This window comes from Neolamprologus multifasciatus, chromosome 6, assembly GCF_963576455.1.
Source record: "Neolamprologus multifasciatus chromosome 6, fNeoMul1.2, whole genome shotgun sequence".
NCBI classification, from domain to species: Eukaryota; Metazoa; Chordata; class Actinopteri; order Cichliformes; family Cichlidae; genus Neolamprologus; species Neolamprologus multifasciatus.
The window spans coordinates 11058602-11074744 of record NC_140444.1 but is presented as its reverse complement, the minus strand read 5'-3'; the positions used below and the strand labels follow the sequence as shown (position 1 = coordinate 11074744).

The following is a 16143-nucleotide window of genomic DNA, read 5'->3' as shown; positions in this document are numbered from 1 at the left end:
TGTGTTCATACTGGAGTGCAAAATTTAAACCAATGGAATATGGACAAGAAAAGTTCAAAGCCATCAGGTGCTCAGTTTATAAAAAAGAAAATGAATGGAGAAACAAGCATAAGATGCAGGTAAGCAGATGTGTTGGCTTGGATAATGGCAGGTTATGTAGCCTGAAACTATCAGAATCAGAATACTTTATTAATCCCTCAGGAAATTATGTGGGCTACAGTTGCTCCAGGAAGAAATGGTAAAAATAGTAACAGTAACAGACTAAACTCAAAACAATACATTATGTTATAGATTTTAATATTAATTAGTCATTGTCAGTTGTTGACTTTTCCTGTTCTCATTGTATGACAAATTATGATGGCTGTTTGGTAGCTGTTCGCATACTATGCATACTCTCTCTCTCTCCTCATATATGTGTGTGTGTATGTTTCATAAAACAAAATTTTAATGTTAATGGCCAATCCTTAATATGTTTTATGTGTGTGTGTGTGTGTGTGTGTGTGTGTGTGTGTTGGGGGGGGAGGCGCCAGAGGGAGTGTTTGCCCAGGGCGCCAAACAGGCTAGGACCACCACTGCACACACTTTGTAGAGGGCATATGACGTTTTTGTTTGTGGCTATAATTTCTGCTTGCCTTATCACAGTGGGGTATCGACCACTAATATGGCCCCAAAAAGTAAATTTACTGAAAATGAATCTGAATACTGCAAGTGCTTCAAACAGCATGACTCATTCACTCATTCACACCCATTCTATTTAACATCCACACATATTCATACTCTGATGGATGCATTGGAGACAACCAACAAACTTCCACTTAGTGGATGTCCTGATCTACATCCTGAGTTACAGCCACCCTAAATACAGTGTTCTTAAAATGTAATATGGAGAAATATTGTTTGTTTTTCCACAAAATTACCAAAAGAATTATGCTTACAGCCTAAAATTACAAAATTACATCCAGCATAATTTGTGTCCCCTTTTTGTGAAAAATATTCAGAATTTAGGTACTACTTAGAATTACTTATTCACTCTTTAACTGTAACTACAGTGTAATTATTTCTATTTCTAAAATATAAGGTGTTAAAAAGTGATACACAATTTACAATTACTTACGCAGCATTTAAAATTACTATTATTATTTCAAAAGTTTTATTCTTTGTTGTGCTTGTTACATTTCAAATGTATTAGAAATGCAAGAAATTTTTCAACCACCATAAACTTAATAAAAGACACTAAGAGCCAGTACCCCATTTGAATACATTTTAATCACTGCAGTGAAATGGTGAAACCCTTATGTTATATCAGTTCTGTTTTACAGAAAATTGTAACAAAATTAGATTTTTTTGTTTTGTTTTACTAGCCGATGCATCTAAAGAGTGAGTACTGATTGACCATCTCCTCCAAGCCCAAGCAGGTATCCCGGTATTTGTCAGTCTGACACTCTTCTGCTGTAGGCCAATACTCAACCCAGGTTCTCTCACCAATTACGTACTCGAATCTGAAAAGAACAATTGAAAGAAAAATAGTGTTTGTGTGACCAATCAGCAAAATACAGAATAAAACAACTGTGATAAATATACACAGTTCAAGATAATTACATTTATTCACTGAAGGTATGATTAATGAATAGAACTCTGAGATTAGTTTAAATATACACCACACACAAGCACAGCCAGACAAACAATATACTTACGTATTCTTTTTGTCATCTCGGTGAATATCTTTATCTGAGCCCATGATAAGGTAGGTTTTTCCTTGTTCCAGACTTAAAGCTTCTCTGCAGTGTTGATAACTGAGAAATATGCGCTGTTTATTCAGTGGACCAACATCAAGACTCCCTGTAATTAAGATATGACAGTTGAGAGCAGTGATTTATGAATGACTGAATGTGTTGCTCAAGTTATAGTTAAACACAGTGCTGCTGTGTTCATATATATTCCTAGTTGTATCGTCATAATGGTGTCTTACGTGTAATATAAGTGTTTTCGCAATATGCTTGTGCTGAGTATTAAATGTTAAATGAGAAAATGGGTATCAGCAAGACAAGCTAATCTGGCTTATTGATAGCAAATGGTGTCAACCACTAAATGTACCTCTCAGTACAAAAGCATGCAGCAGTTTTATAAAATGCTCGATTTGTCCTTCAAATTGCCTATTTTTTTGTGGCTATAATAGAAACTAACTGTCACTGCTATCTTAATGCCACAAAAACAAACTAATAATTTATTTTAAAATAGATGTTTAAAGGACGTAAGTACTTGCCTTCTTTGATGGGGTCCAGCACTTTGACTTTGTGACTGTCTGTGGATAACTCTTCTACAACCTCTTCAACCAGTACTTTGTAAGCTGTGGGTAGCCAAAGTATAGTTTTTAGCTTTTTGCTTTACTATATTCTATTAAATAAACCTAAACGTAACCAATTTATGTTTGTTTACCAAAGTCTATTTTGCTGGTCTCTGTACTTTCACAAATCTTAGCTTGGCGGTCATCATTGGGGATTTTTTCCTTCTTCTGCATACTGCAGTTCTCTGTAAGTACACAATAGGGACAGGGTAAAAATGCAAAGCTGATGTATACATGTGTGTTGATAGGTGACTGCAGGTATATGAAGGTCAACTACACAACAAATATATCAGTAAGCATTTAATTCTTGCTCTGAGTGTTGTGACTACAGTCTCTAACATAAACCTTTGATTATTTACTGCAAACCAAATTTTAAATCAGATTTGCCAAAATAGGCGTCTTTTAGATTTTATAATTGTAGATTTGTGCATACATCTAAAGTTACTAACAGCACCCTAGCTAGTTATGAAGAACTAATGTACATTCACAGGCCAGAATAGTGCAGTGTGGAAGTATACCCAATGATTCAAAAGCTCGCAGAATGACCTTTAGCAGTAATAAGTAATTGTTTTCTCTAAAATCAGTGTCTCACTTCGTTTCAAGAATTTTAAGTTTGCCCATGTGTAAGTCTATCATATTCTTGCTACAGCATTTCAAATGGGTTGGGGTCTGGACATTAGTCCAAACTATCCTGTTGTAAATTTGCTGTGTGCTTGTGCTCTTTGTCCAGTTGCATGAATCAGTTTTTCTCATGTTTGCATCACGCACGATCTGATCAGTCAAGTAATTGCAAAAATAATCAGTGACTAGTTGACTATCAAAATAATCATTTGTGGCAGCCCTTATGTATTTGTGCATATAAATGGCCGATAAACGCAATTCTGATTCTGATTTTTGCTCAAAATTTGACTTTTAAAATAAAACCTTTACTTTAATAACACTTCTACTGCTGTTTTCTGTACCATTTAAAGTTAATATAAAAATACATGACAACCTTTTAATTACAGTTTTAAAATAAGCTTATTTAATCAGATTTATATGATTATATATATGATTGTGTTTACCTTCAGCACATGTGCATATGTTATCTCTACAGAGCTGCAGTAGTTTTCCAGCTTCCCTCTGTGGATGGTAGAATTTCACACAGCGTGTTTCTGCATTGAGGGAAAAAAACAAGTATTTGACTGTTATTTTGTGACAGTTATGGTAGATATAACAATGTATATGAAAATGATCGAATAAAATGGCATAGTGTGCCTATTTACATTACACTGCCAAAAGTATTTTGCTCTTCTCCCTTCACACAGAAATGAACTTGACTGACATCCCATTCTTAATCCATAGGGTTTAATATGATGTCAGCACAATCTTTGCAGTAATAACAGCTTCAACTCTTCTGGGATGCTTTCCACAAGGTTCAGGAGTGTTTTTATAGGATTTTTTGATCATTCTTCCCAAAGTGCATTTGTGAGGTCAGACACCAATATTAAGCAAAAAGGCCTAGTTTACACTCTCCAATTTTAATTCATCCCAAACCTGTTCTATTGGGGTGAAGATAGGAGGATAGTAAAGTTCTTCCTAACCAAATTTGCTCATCTATGTCTTTATGGACCATACTTTGTGCATTGGTGCACAATCATGTTGGAACAGGAAGAGACCATCCCCAAACTGTTTCCACGAAGTTGGGGTGGTGAAATTGTCCAAATATCTTGGTATGCTGAAGCATTAAGATTTTCTTTAACTGGAAATAAGGGGCCAAGCCGAGCTCCTGACATTCTATGAAACTCTCTATGCTCTGTGCTTGCTAATCTGAAGACCACATGAAGTTAGGAGATCTGTAGCTATTGATTCTGCAGAAAGTTAGCAACCTCTGTGTGCTTCAGCATCTGCTGACCACACTCTGTGATTTTATATGACCTACCACTTAATGGCTGACTTGCAGTTGTTCCTCATCACTGTCACTTTGTTATAATAGCATTAACAGTGGATTGTGGAATATTTAGTAATATTTGAGGAAATCTCATTACTGGACTTGTTGCACAGGTGTCATCCGATCACAGTAAGAGGCTGGAAATCACTGAGCTTCTGAGAGCGACCCATTCTTTCACAAATCTTTGCAGAAGCAGTTTGCATGTCTAGGCGCTTTTTTTATACACCTGTAGCCATGGAAGTGATTGGAACACCTGAAGGTAACAAAGGTAACATGTTTATGAGACTCACGTTCATAGTATTCATAGACAGATACAGCTGCGGGTTGTAAGACGCCCACTGGCATTTCCTGTTTGATCCTAAAAGCAATTTCCTCTGGTCGTGTGTGAGAAACCTGGGAATTGAAATACAGACACACACAAAAGTGAAAAACATAAATAAACACCAGGGTAAAGGGGAAAAGGGGGGAGAAGGATTGGTGTGATTTCCAACCTTGTCCAAGTAAATGATGAGTGAGCCTCTTTCTGACAGGGCTTTGTTCATCTCATATTTTGATATGGTGCGGCCACGTCCTTTAGACAACTAGAGACACACAAAAAGGCCCATTTTTAAACATTAAGAGGTCTTATTTTTTTGGTTAACTGTAACCACATAACTTAATGTGGGTGTCTCTTCTTACCAAATCCAGGTCTTTTGTTTCAACAGCAAAACCAGTTAGTAAGCCAATATCCAAGATTGACATGCCTGCATCACGATCCCTGTTCTTATACCTGTAGAGAGAATGATAATAATGATTCAAATGACAGCAGAGTTAAATGGACGGGAACAAAAAGAGTTAAAGTCATTACTATTTCTAAAGTGTAGTTAATATTGTACTTACATGACCTCTATAATAAGTTTGTATATCTTTTCATTAGCATTGGATTTTTCTGAAAGAATAAGGAAAAAGAAAAAGTGAGCACAAATAAATAAAATGCCATAAACTGAAGCAAACTGATTTGATAAAAAACATACAGATAAGTAAAATAAAAAGACGAGATAAAGGACATCAAAGTACCTTCTATGAGATCCACTTTGAGGGTAAAATTCTGACAGTCACTCTCCTGTTCTTTGGGCTTAGCGTAATACAGTGATACCAACTGTTGCATCAGAAAAAGTGTGTTTTTATATTGTGTGATAAATAAGTCTTTGTTATACTGTTTTTTAAGGTTTAAAAACCCTTGTCTAGGATTCTGAAATGATCAACTAACAGATAACTTACTGTCACTGTTGCTTCTCCTGTTCCCCTAGCAGTCACTGTGATGTCCTGGTTTATATCGTTAATCTGTTGGGATTAATATGTACAAACACACAAAGATGTGTTTGTACATATTATGAGAAAAAAAACAGAGATAAGCTCACTTCGCTCCCACCGACTGAATTTAAATTGCATTGAATGTCTGTAAGACAGGAAAAAAGGAAATAGACCAAAAAGCTTGCAGACTGGTGAGATGGATTGCGAAAAAAGACAGAAACACTAGCAGTACTGAGATTTATTTACTGCTAGAGGACATGTTTTCAGACTGACAAATTGTGCTACATGGTGACTGTGTTTGTGTTGCTTCTTCTCACCTTAGACGTTCTTGTGGCATAGTGGTTGTTCTGATTGAAATTGTACTTTTCAGGTGCCGACCTTCCTGGCAACTTGATGTCCACATTCAGATCATACTGAGGTTCGTTAGCGTTGATCCAGTACTCTGCTACAGCTTGATAGACCATTATAGTAGCCTGGAGAAAAGAAAGTGGGGGAGATAAAGAAAGGCAAAGGTTATAAGTTGGAATAATATGTATAAAATATCTGCCGATGATATCTTGATTGACAGGAAGTTTTGTGTTACCTGAGTTGATCCATAGCCTCCGCCCACCTTCTGTTGTGCGTTGAACCATCTCACAACATGTCTGGCATCTTCAAAGTTCTTTATTAAAACAGCACAAGACAAGAGTAGAGTTTAAAAATAAATTATGGAAAAACATTTTTCAAAGGTACTTTAGAGTTTTAGGCTTTCTAATCTGCTTTTTATTTGGGTGTAATTAAAATCCAGTCCAGAAACTTGCCTAATGAAAGAAAATGCAATGTTTTTCATAGTACATAACGAAGCTGTACAAAGCAATGTCTTATTTGTTTTAATTTGTGTTTGCACACAACAATAACACGACATAAAACTAAATGTAGAAGTTATTTTCATTGAGCTGGAATTTCACAGCTCAAACGGTAAATGGTAACTCTGGAATGGTCAGCAATGGTATTTAAATACTGTAAAGTAAATTTTCAATGATTTTGTGTCCAAAACCTATAATATTTTACAGACACATGAATGACAGATGGATGATATAATTTAGACATGCTCACCTGAGACTTGACAAGAGCAAGAAGAGCATAAGCTGTGGCTTCCAAAGTGTAAATACGGCCTCTAGGTACAGGCCAGTGAGATAGCTCTGACAGACACAGTCACACAAGTACATTTTTATTACTATAATATAAAACAGAAATATTTTAGAAAAAATGTAAAAACTTTTTTCAAGTTAAAAAAAATATTGGTATTCATTAGATAAAAGTAAATTGATAAATATATACCCAAATTTGAGTAGGCACACTGGATTTTACTGAGAAGTCAGAAATTAATCAAGTATAATATTCAATAAGTAAATTTTTCAGGAACGCAAGAAAATTTATGAGATTTTTTCAGATATTTTATAGAAAAGTAAATTTTAAAATTCATGAATAACAAAAGTCATGGTCTTCCAGTCTTTAGTGGTTTTCACCCACTTCTGTCTGTCTCTCCTCAACTCTCTCTCGCTCATCTACCTCTGTCAGTGTGTGTGTGTGTTCGCTGTGTGTCCCTGTAACCACGCCTTCTGTTCCAAGGGAAAGTCCTTCCTCCATTTCCCGCATCTCATGTCCGAACACCAAGAGTTAAAACAATCACCTCGTGGTAGTCTTCAGATGATCGGCTTTCTATTCAAGCTAGAGGAATTCCCTCATTTGAGGCAGAACAATGGCTATCAGCTCTGTCTAAAATCAGCCACATCTCCCAGAAAACCAGTTAACATCTCTGTATCCTCCGAACCACTTGAATTATCCTCTATTCTGCAGGTTTATCACAAAATTTCGGAAATTTTCCATAAAGATATACTTTTACTTTCACCACATTGACCATTGAACATTTACATTTCTCCAGTGTTTCTTTTGGTGGTCAAGTCTGACTAAGGGATTTGGAGCATGTGTCTGCCCTCTCCACTTGTGCTCAAAGGAAAACCTCTCACACCCCCGTAAGTTTGCTGCATTTACTAACAATACCAGGATGCCCTTAGTCCCACATTGTATTTGACTTTGCATTGGACTCTCTTCAACTGCAGGTAACACTGTCATTCTCACCATCCTTGACCGTTTTTCAAGGTCTGTACATTTTGCTGCTCTCTCAAAATTGCCTTTTTAGTTAGAGACATCACAGATTTGGTGAATCATGCGTTTTGTCTGCATGGGATCTCTCAAGACATAATAAGGGGCCCAATTAAACATCCTATGTCTGGAGAGAGTTTTGTGCCTGGGTTAGTCTTCCCTCTGACTTCCTTCTTTCTGCAGACTAGTGTGCTGACCAAATAAGGCAACCAGGATTTGGAAGCGGCTCTCCACTACACAAATTAGTCCAGGTGGAGCACGCAGCTAACCTGAATCAAGTAAGCCCACTACACCATGACGTCATTGGCTACTAGGCTCCCACTTGGCTACCATTTGAGGCGTTGCTGGGCTAACAACCTTTCTGGCAACTAAAGGTAAGTGTTCTGTCCATGTGCAGCATCATCTGCACCACTTTTAGTGCATCTGGAAGGCCACAGGGTTTGGCAGGGTATCTACGAAACATGTTCGACTTAGAAATGAATCCAAAAAGTTCCCCACCTCTGGTGTCAGCAAATCTGGAGTTTCCAAACTGTTGGTAATCAGCTGTTCTGTCTGTGATTTAAGCTAGAGGAATACCCATATTTCAGGCCTGATTGTTGAACAGCAAAGAGTTAGTGTTGTCGGCACATATATGAAGTTTTTATGTTCTGTCTATTGTCGTCACCTCACATTTTTCTCATCTCTGTGTGGGAATCCTGGCTGTGTCTCAGTGAGTTTTTAAGAGAGAGAGTTTTCCCTGTAAATAGAGTTTCTGTGGATCTGTAAATATTGCAAACCTGGACACACTAGCTCACAATTCCTTCTGTTGTCATTTTTTTGTAACTTTACTGTAAATAAAAGCACTATTGTTTTCACTGGACCTGTTCTGAGTTCCACATCTTGAATCCATTTGCACCATTACCAACCATTAATGACAAAAAAAAAATTGTATTTTAGCCTATGGTTATGTCCTGTATGTATGAGAGAAGAACAGGGTAGCAACTGAAAAGCACTGAAAAATTCCTCAAGAATATATTTTTGTAGTACAGTTTTCTTTTTCACAGTTTTCCCAACTGGTATTTGGAATTCACTGAAACTGTAATAATCATAGTAACATTTAACTGATTGTGCAAACATGTGCGGTGTGTATGTGTCTGTGTGTGTGTGTGTGTGTGTGTGTGTGTGTGTGTGTGTGTGAACATACCTGGGGAAACAAACTTTAATAGGATCTCTTTGTTCAATTTGTTTTCATTAGCCAGTGCATAGGATGTCATGGTCACAGCATAAGGGTTAGTGAGGCTGGGCAGGCGCCTCTCCAGGTAGGCCACTGCTTTGTCTATACTGCCTGGGAGACTCTGGGCAGATGAAAAAAGGAAAAAGAAAGGAAGATAATGAGTGACAGGAAAACAGAACATAATGTTCTTCATCCTTTTGTGAGCCTACAGAACATGTTGGTGAAATGAATTAAATTCTGCCTGTTTTTGCTGGTCTGTGGTTTAATTCTTCAATGCAAGTGCAATACAAAGTATCACCCTTTGAATATTTTAGATACTTTGTAACAACAATGTTTGCAGGTGAAATACTCACATTGACAGTGTCGGAACATATTGAGCGTGACTCTTGCATTGCAATGAGGCAGAAAGCTGTCATGGAGGCGTCTGAATCTAAGCCGGCCACATCACCCTACAGATGAAGCACAAACATATTATTGTTATTTCTAACAGAATAGTTTTTAATATTTATAAAAGCTGATTGGCAGTTGTATAACTGGTTTCTCATTTAGTTATAAGCCATTTTGTATTTTAAGTATAGATGAAGAACTGGTATTAATGAAATCAGTGCACTCACATTCATCTCTCCGTGGATTACAGCTGTAAATTCTTTGAAAACACCATCAGGTTGTTGTCCTCTGAGAATAAGGTACTTGACAGCATCACAGATCACATTATCTTGTATTGCAACCAGATGATTGGCCATTGCAAACACCTTGGCAACATAGGCAGTCAGCCTTATAGACAGGAAGAGGGGATACAATAGGTTAATTTCATTTTATTTGCCCATAAAATATATTGCCAGTACAAAATCAGAAATTCAAGCAGCACGCGCAAAATACTGTGAATGAATTCATGGATGTTTGTGGGTGCCTCACCAGGTGCTAGCTGGGCGAGAAACAAATGCAGCAAACGATCCATCATTTTTACGGAAGGCCAACTCATTTGTGTAACCTTGATGAAACAATTTAAAAAATAAAACAATCTTTTTACTTCACTGCTATTCAACTTGCATCTGACTCTTATCTATTGGAAACAATTTTGAGGCGCTCTGTGTGTTTATTTTGTCACCAAAGAATTTATGTACATCTGTGAGAGCCTACCAGTTTTTATATGTTGGAGAGCTTCATTACGTTTCTCAAAGCCCACAGTTTCCCATTGGTTGGTTTTGTCCAAATACAAGGTTGCAATAACAGGCAGGGTCATTGAGATCATGTTCTGCTCTCCACAGCCCGAGGGTTGTCTGATTAGAGTACCCATTGAGTTACCGCCAATGGCATTCTCCACCAGCTGAGATACTTGTTCTCTCCCTGCATGCATACACATACAAAAAAAGGTTCACAACACCCATTAAGGTAGTCAGTCCCGAATGTCAACAATAACAATGTACAATGGAAGGTTCAGGGTGATATAGCCACTGAATCACATAAACTGTCCAAATATCAAATATTTCTCACCTGTCACAGAGATCTGTGTGCTAGTAGGTGTGTTTGGAACCAAATCTTTCCTTTGAATTCCACTGTTAAGAAGTTCGTTCTGTACACCATCTAAACAGAGAAAAAAATGTTTTATTAAGGTGAAAATCAGTTTGTGACTTAATAATTATAATCTAGATTTTTAATAGATAAACTCACTTTCTCCTTTCTTAACAGGATCTAAAGTTACGATCTTTGGATGTTTAACCAGTACGCCCTCAGGCTGGAAAACAAACAAACATTGGAAGTCATTATTATTTTAGCAAAGAAAAGTGTAGTAGCTACAAAACAGGAAATAAATCCATAATTAAATTAAGTCCTCCACAGTTTATCCTTCTAAGCCTAACTGCAACCTGTGTGAATAAACTCAGTTTAACGTTGTATTCTTGTTGTGTGAAGTGAACCTCTCTCAGTGTGTGAGAGAAGTAGCCACAGCAGCAAAAATGCGAATGATGTTAGTAGTCAACTTACTATTGCAGCTATAAAATGTGTACTTTGTAGTTGCAATAGATACTGAAAGTGTGCTGCTGAGAGGCAGATAATAATTAAGTGACTGTGGTGGTTTACAATGTTATGTTATTTTTAGAGTATTTTTCCTTACAATATATAAAATATAATATAATATAAAATATAACATCATCAATATTGGTATGAAGCCAAAACCCTTTTCAAGACGACAATATTTTTGACGCGCCGTTTTATGAACATTACAAAAATTCTGAAGACAATTCTGCAATATCTGGCATGATGTGGTTAAGTGACAGGATCCTCAACACTGTTAACTAAGTGTTGATGTTTTGAAAACCCTTCACTTAACTGTCTGGTTGCAACATTTTGGCCATCTGTAAAGCTTTAGATGTCTGACTTAGCTTGAACTGTCAATTTAAATTTCAACAACATCATTATCCATTTTTAACTATACGTAATTATTAAATATTGTTCCCGTGTAACTTTAACCAAGGTGACAGACTTCCTGCAACATTAACCATATTAAGCGGTTATTTTAATTCAAATCACATAGTTTCTCTAACTTGACCTAAGTCACATTTTGAATAAAATCCCTTTTACAAAATAGACACAAAACAAGCAATGAACTAAAAATGCATTTGACCAGTATGATTATTGATAATATTTTTGATGATTTCTGAGATTGTTAAGGGAAATTTTTTGGCAGTAATAATCATGTAGTGATTAGAACAAAAGATCAACACATATTATTAGTGTACAAAATTATCAGTCTGACGTTTGGTCTGGGATTGAGCCAGAGTCCTGTTATTGTTTCTGTCTGTTCGTTTTTGTGCCTAAACCTCAACAAACAATAACTTTCAAATTATTTTATTACTACCTTTACTACAATTTTGAAAGGCCTGTTCACATTCAGATAAGACATTTTTTTGTTTTTGTTTTATTTAATAAGAAAGTGATATTGAACACATTTTTGGGCATACAAATAGCAAACACTGGTTTTCTTACCACCACCCGCAACATCTTCATGATGCCATCATTGAGATATGAGTCCTTAACAGCTGCTTTAACCTCAATGCGCCGTTCTCCCTCCTTCATGGGAATAATGACGAAGGGGACAGATCGTGTGGTCTCTGGCCCAACAGTGACCTCCTGGCGATACCTACCACGTTTGGAAGCTGAACTGCACACGTGCTCCTCCTCAGTTAATTCAATGCGTACCTTTATAAAATAAAAAAAGCAATGACAAAGTTGGAGAAGAGACTGATCATGTGGTGTTTCAAACTGGAAGAATACAAAGATCCTGATGAAATACAGAGATTTTTTGAGCATTCTTTTAACTTTCGGCAATTTCAGTTACTCCTTATTTACAGAAAACTAAGGTAATAAACTCAACATGAAAAAGGGATCGTACTCTTCAATTTTAGTAATATATGATAAGCCTAGATAGATAGATAGAATAGTTTTACTTTGAACATGTAATTATAACTAAAATAACAAGAGAAAAGAAAAACTTAATGACATTAACTTTTTGTGAATATCTCTATGTCTACACAGTGTTTATGCTCAAAAAGGAGTAGGATGAAACTTCTGTTCCTACCCCCTTGATTGAAATTCTATTATTTACAAATCAATATTCAAAATTCAACATTATATAATGTTTAACTATATACAAGTCTACACTTATATATAATACACAAATTAAAAAAATTCAAGCTCATGAACCAAAACAACAACAAACTACATTTTTACATAAAATGAGCAGCCTATGGTTAACACGCACTAAATTTCTGAGCTTTGTTAAAATAATCTCTTTAATAATCACTTCTCTTTTTTTCAAAGGATTTTGAGAACACAACATGAAAATGCACAATATAAACTGCACAAGATGACACTTTTGAACACCACTGTGTTTCAGTCCAGTAATTACTGTGGTTCTGTACTTACAGTGATACGATCAGGGCTGTAGTTGTGGAGGATTGCTTTAATTTCTATCTGCTCTCCACGGACAGCAGAATAAGGCAGCCTGAGATCAATGAAGAAATCCTTCTTGACAATGACCTCAAATGGATCACCCACACAGATTCCTTAAAGAAAATATGCAGAAAAGAATGACATTTTTAAAAAAGTAAAGGGAAGGCCAAAAAAAGCCATATTTTAGTCACCAAGTCCTCACCGTGAGTTCTTGACAGACTGATGCCGGTGAACTGCCAGGTTGTGATTGAATCTTGCAAAGGAACATTTTTCACAAATGATGTGGTGTCACTGAAACCGAGAAAAATGTTAACAGTTTGAGAGATGTTAAGATGTAACTTCATTTGTATGTGTTTGTGATTTACAGTGACTCACCAAGGTGTGTTTCTAGGGCAAGGAGGCAATTTGATATCAGACCAGAGCCAACTTTCTGGGAACTTGGTGCGAGTAACAATTTCATTGCTGTCTATGAAACTGTTGTCTTCTCCTTCACCTGGATTTTGATTAAAAATGATATAATTTTGTGAATTTTATGACACATAGTATGAATGAGATAACCCCTTCCCATTTTGTTTCCATCTCTTACTGCGAGCCAGTTTGAGGTCTTCCTCCCTCTTCTCTGCTCGAAGAGTTTCCACTGCCTTGCAACAGCGCAGGAAAGCATCACGGCAGCCTTGACCATCAACAATGTACTCGCTGCGGACCTCACAGGTGTATGAAAGGGGGGTTTCCTTCATGCCATCCAGACAACACTCAGATTCTACTGGGTCTGTATAATTTTTTACTGAAAACAGAGACGGTTTAAGAAGAAAGTATAAGATCTCTGTTTTACTATAAAGTTAAAAACATATATTTTTAAATATGTCTTTTGTAAAAAGAAAATATTTTAATGAAGTCAAAAGCATAAAATAAATGTTTTATTTTTCTTTTTGTCTGTTGTCTAATGCATAGCCTGTCAAAAGTAAAAGCAGTGATATGTGTGAAATTATGAATTAATATGTGGTTATTCATGTATATATATATATATATATATATATATATATATATATATATATATATATATATACATACATATATATATATATATATATATATATATATACATATACATATACATATATACATATATATATATACATATACATATATATATACATATATACATACATATACATACATATACATATACATATATATATATGTGTATATATACATATTTATACATATATATATACATATATATACATACATATATATACATATACATAGATATACATATATATACATATACATATATATATATATATATATATATATACACATATATATATATATATATATATATACACACACACACATACATATATACACTTACGTAAGCTGCTTCTGACATCCATTACAGCAGCGTTGCGCTTCTTTCTGTTCGCAGGCTGGCATTTAATTTCTGTAAAGTGCAACACAGACAAAATATACAGTCTATATAACAACAGTCAATATACAACAAGCCTGAATCTGAATTTGGTTTTTATGTTACTAAAATAGAAAGAATATAACACAACCTTTGTTGTTGGACTGTTCAAAAACATGATAGAAATAATCCTTTTTTTTAAGTATAATATATCAACTTTATTAATATGTTTGTGATGAAGCAGAAAACCCAACATTCTTCAAGGGTTTAGCAATCAAGCCGAGAGAAAAGTATTAGACAACGGTAAAAGAGTGGGATGCTCTGCTGCATTGTCACCTTGTCTATATGTGGTCTTTGCATCAGTGTTGGACTCAAACAATAGCCCAGCATCAAAGAAGACACCCATACTGTCCTTTCCTCCACCAGGTGTGCAGCCTGTGTCATACTGCTCTACTACGTCCCACACCTACAGGTTAAAGTACAAAAACATACAAGAGTGTAAATTGAACTGTAAACATACAATAAGATGACTCGAATATGGCTCACAAATCTATAAAAACAAATGGGCTAAAAAATAAAAAATGTCTTATTGACATCTTAAAGATTATATTATGACATTGAATTCACTGTCACATTTTTATTTTTCTCTAATTTTAGACTCACAATAATCAATAATCTCACAATAATCTCATATGAACACACACTCAGAGCAACAAATCAAACTGGGGACCTACGGGCCACCTGGTGTGTGCCCCAGCTAATGCATAGTTGTTCTGAGGCACAGGTTAACATGCTGTAACAACATAACAAGTTTCAGGTTTTTGGTATGTATGCAATACGTAAATTAATATGAAATCCAATGTGCAATTTGTTTACTGAAGCTAAACAATTTACTGAAGCTAAACAATTTGACCTTTTTCTGTGTCAGCCGGTGCTTGTTGTTTAGGACGTAGACACCTTTGTCAACTGCAACCAGTCCCACTGTGGCCTCTGGATTTCCTGTGACTTTCAGACCAAACATCTTGCGAGGCTCATAGACTGGAGCAGGTCGTGAGGATTCCAGTTTCAGCTAAGTGAGGGTGACATGCAAATTTGTATATGTTAAAAATGAGTACTACTGTAGAAATTAGTAACATTTGTGCATTTTGGCTGTAAAGATTCACTCTTTCACAGCTCTTGAGTCTCTTACAGTGCCCATGCAGGTGTCTTTTACATCCACCCAAACAGAGTCTGATACCACTTCATTTGAACTTGTATGATAGTAGGCTATGATGCGGAACGATGGCAGCATTTCTTTGGTGATTGGTTGTATCAGGGAAATCAGTCCTTGGCCTCTTGTCTTATAACGGCCATGTTTCACTAGCTGACCTCTGCTCTGGATCTGGGGAAACACATTTACACATTAATACCTAACACCTTAAGCGCACATGTATGTACTATGACCAGTCGTTGCATCACAGAAAAAATAGCTATATATACAAAAACAAATAAATATGTCTCTTACCAGATATGTGATGTCATGATTTTGATTTGGCTGCTGGTTGAGATTGAGGTTGATTTTTAGATTGTCTCCTATTTTCAGCTCAGCTGCATCCACACCTGCAAATATGTTTCAATAAATGCTTTAGTTTGAACACATCTTTTAGTGCCTGTTTCACACAGTATACTTCCACTTTTACCTACAGTAACAATCTTTATACTTTTACTTGATGCAATGCTTCTTCAGGATTTTTCTCACCTATGTGGATAAAAGTTCTGGTCTTGCTCTGGTACGGTCTTGCTGTCATCTCTGCTCTTGCTTGTTTATCAGGTGTAAGAATTCTGTCATCGGTCATTGCCTGTAATTAAAGACACACACA

At 35.9% G+C, this 16143-nt stretch overlaps 1 protein-coding gene across 2 annotated transcripts in view; it reads right to left on the bottom strand.

Moving 5' to 3' along the window:
• The window catches only part of LOC146516488 (complement C3-like), a 68154-nt gene that overhangs the window by 44696 nt on the left and 7315 nt on the right, over positions 1-16143 (bottom strand). The window contains exons 12-43 of one of the 2 annotated variants that reach the window (XM_085163683.1): positions 16023-16122; positions 15789-15883; positions 15474-15665; positions 15198-15353; positions 14621-14750; positions 14252-14320; positions 13463-13660; positions 13252-13369; positions 13079-13167; positions 12850-12989; positions 11911-12123; positions 10597-10660; positions 10420-10509; positions 10066-10272; positions 9841-9916; positions 9540-9699; positions 9279-9374; positions 8896-9046; positions 6663-6748; positions 6151-6228; positions 5885-6040; positions 5535-5597; positions 5331-5412; positions 5154-5202; positions 4953-5043; positions 4766-4855; positions 4565-4667; positions 3409-3498; positions 2437-2529; positions 2260-2347; positions 1695-1835; positions 1247-1499 (exon numbers count right to left, since the gene is read on the bottom strand). In XM_085163683.1, the coding sequence (XP_085019809.1) occupies positions 1358-1499; positions 1695-1835; positions 2260-2347; positions 2437-2529; positions 3409-3498; positions 4565-4667; positions 4766-4855; positions 4953-5043; positions 5154-5202; positions 5331-5412; positions 5535-5597; positions 5885-6040; positions 6151-6228; positions 6663-6748; positions 8896-9046; positions 9279-9374; positions 9540-9699; positions 9841-9916; positions 10066-10272; positions 10420-10509; positions 10597-10660; positions 11911-12123; positions 12850-12989; positions 13079-13167; positions 13252-13369; positions 13463-13660; positions 14252-14320; positions 14621-14750; positions 15198-15353; positions 15474-15665; positions 15789-15883; positions 16023-16122 (3696 nt within the window). In that variant the 3' untranslated portion in view covers positions 1247-1357. Of the gene's footprint in view, positions 1-1246; positions 1500-1694; positions 1836-2259; positions 2348-2436; positions 2530-3408; positions 3499-4564; positions 4668-4765; positions 4856-4952; positions 5044-5153; positions 5203-5330; positions 5413-5534; positions 5598-5884; positions 6041-6150; positions 6229-6662; positions 6749-8895; positions 9047-9278; positions 9375-9539; positions 9700-9840; positions 9917-10065; positions 10273-10419; positions 10510-10596; positions 10661-11910; positions 12124-12849; positions 12990-13078; positions 13168-13251; positions 13370-13462; positions 13661-14251; positions 14321-14620; positions 14751-15197; positions 15354-15473; positions 15666-15788; positions 15884-16022; positions 16123-16143 lie in introns of those variants that run through there. The other variant, XM_085163684.1, reaches the window with a different exon arrangement.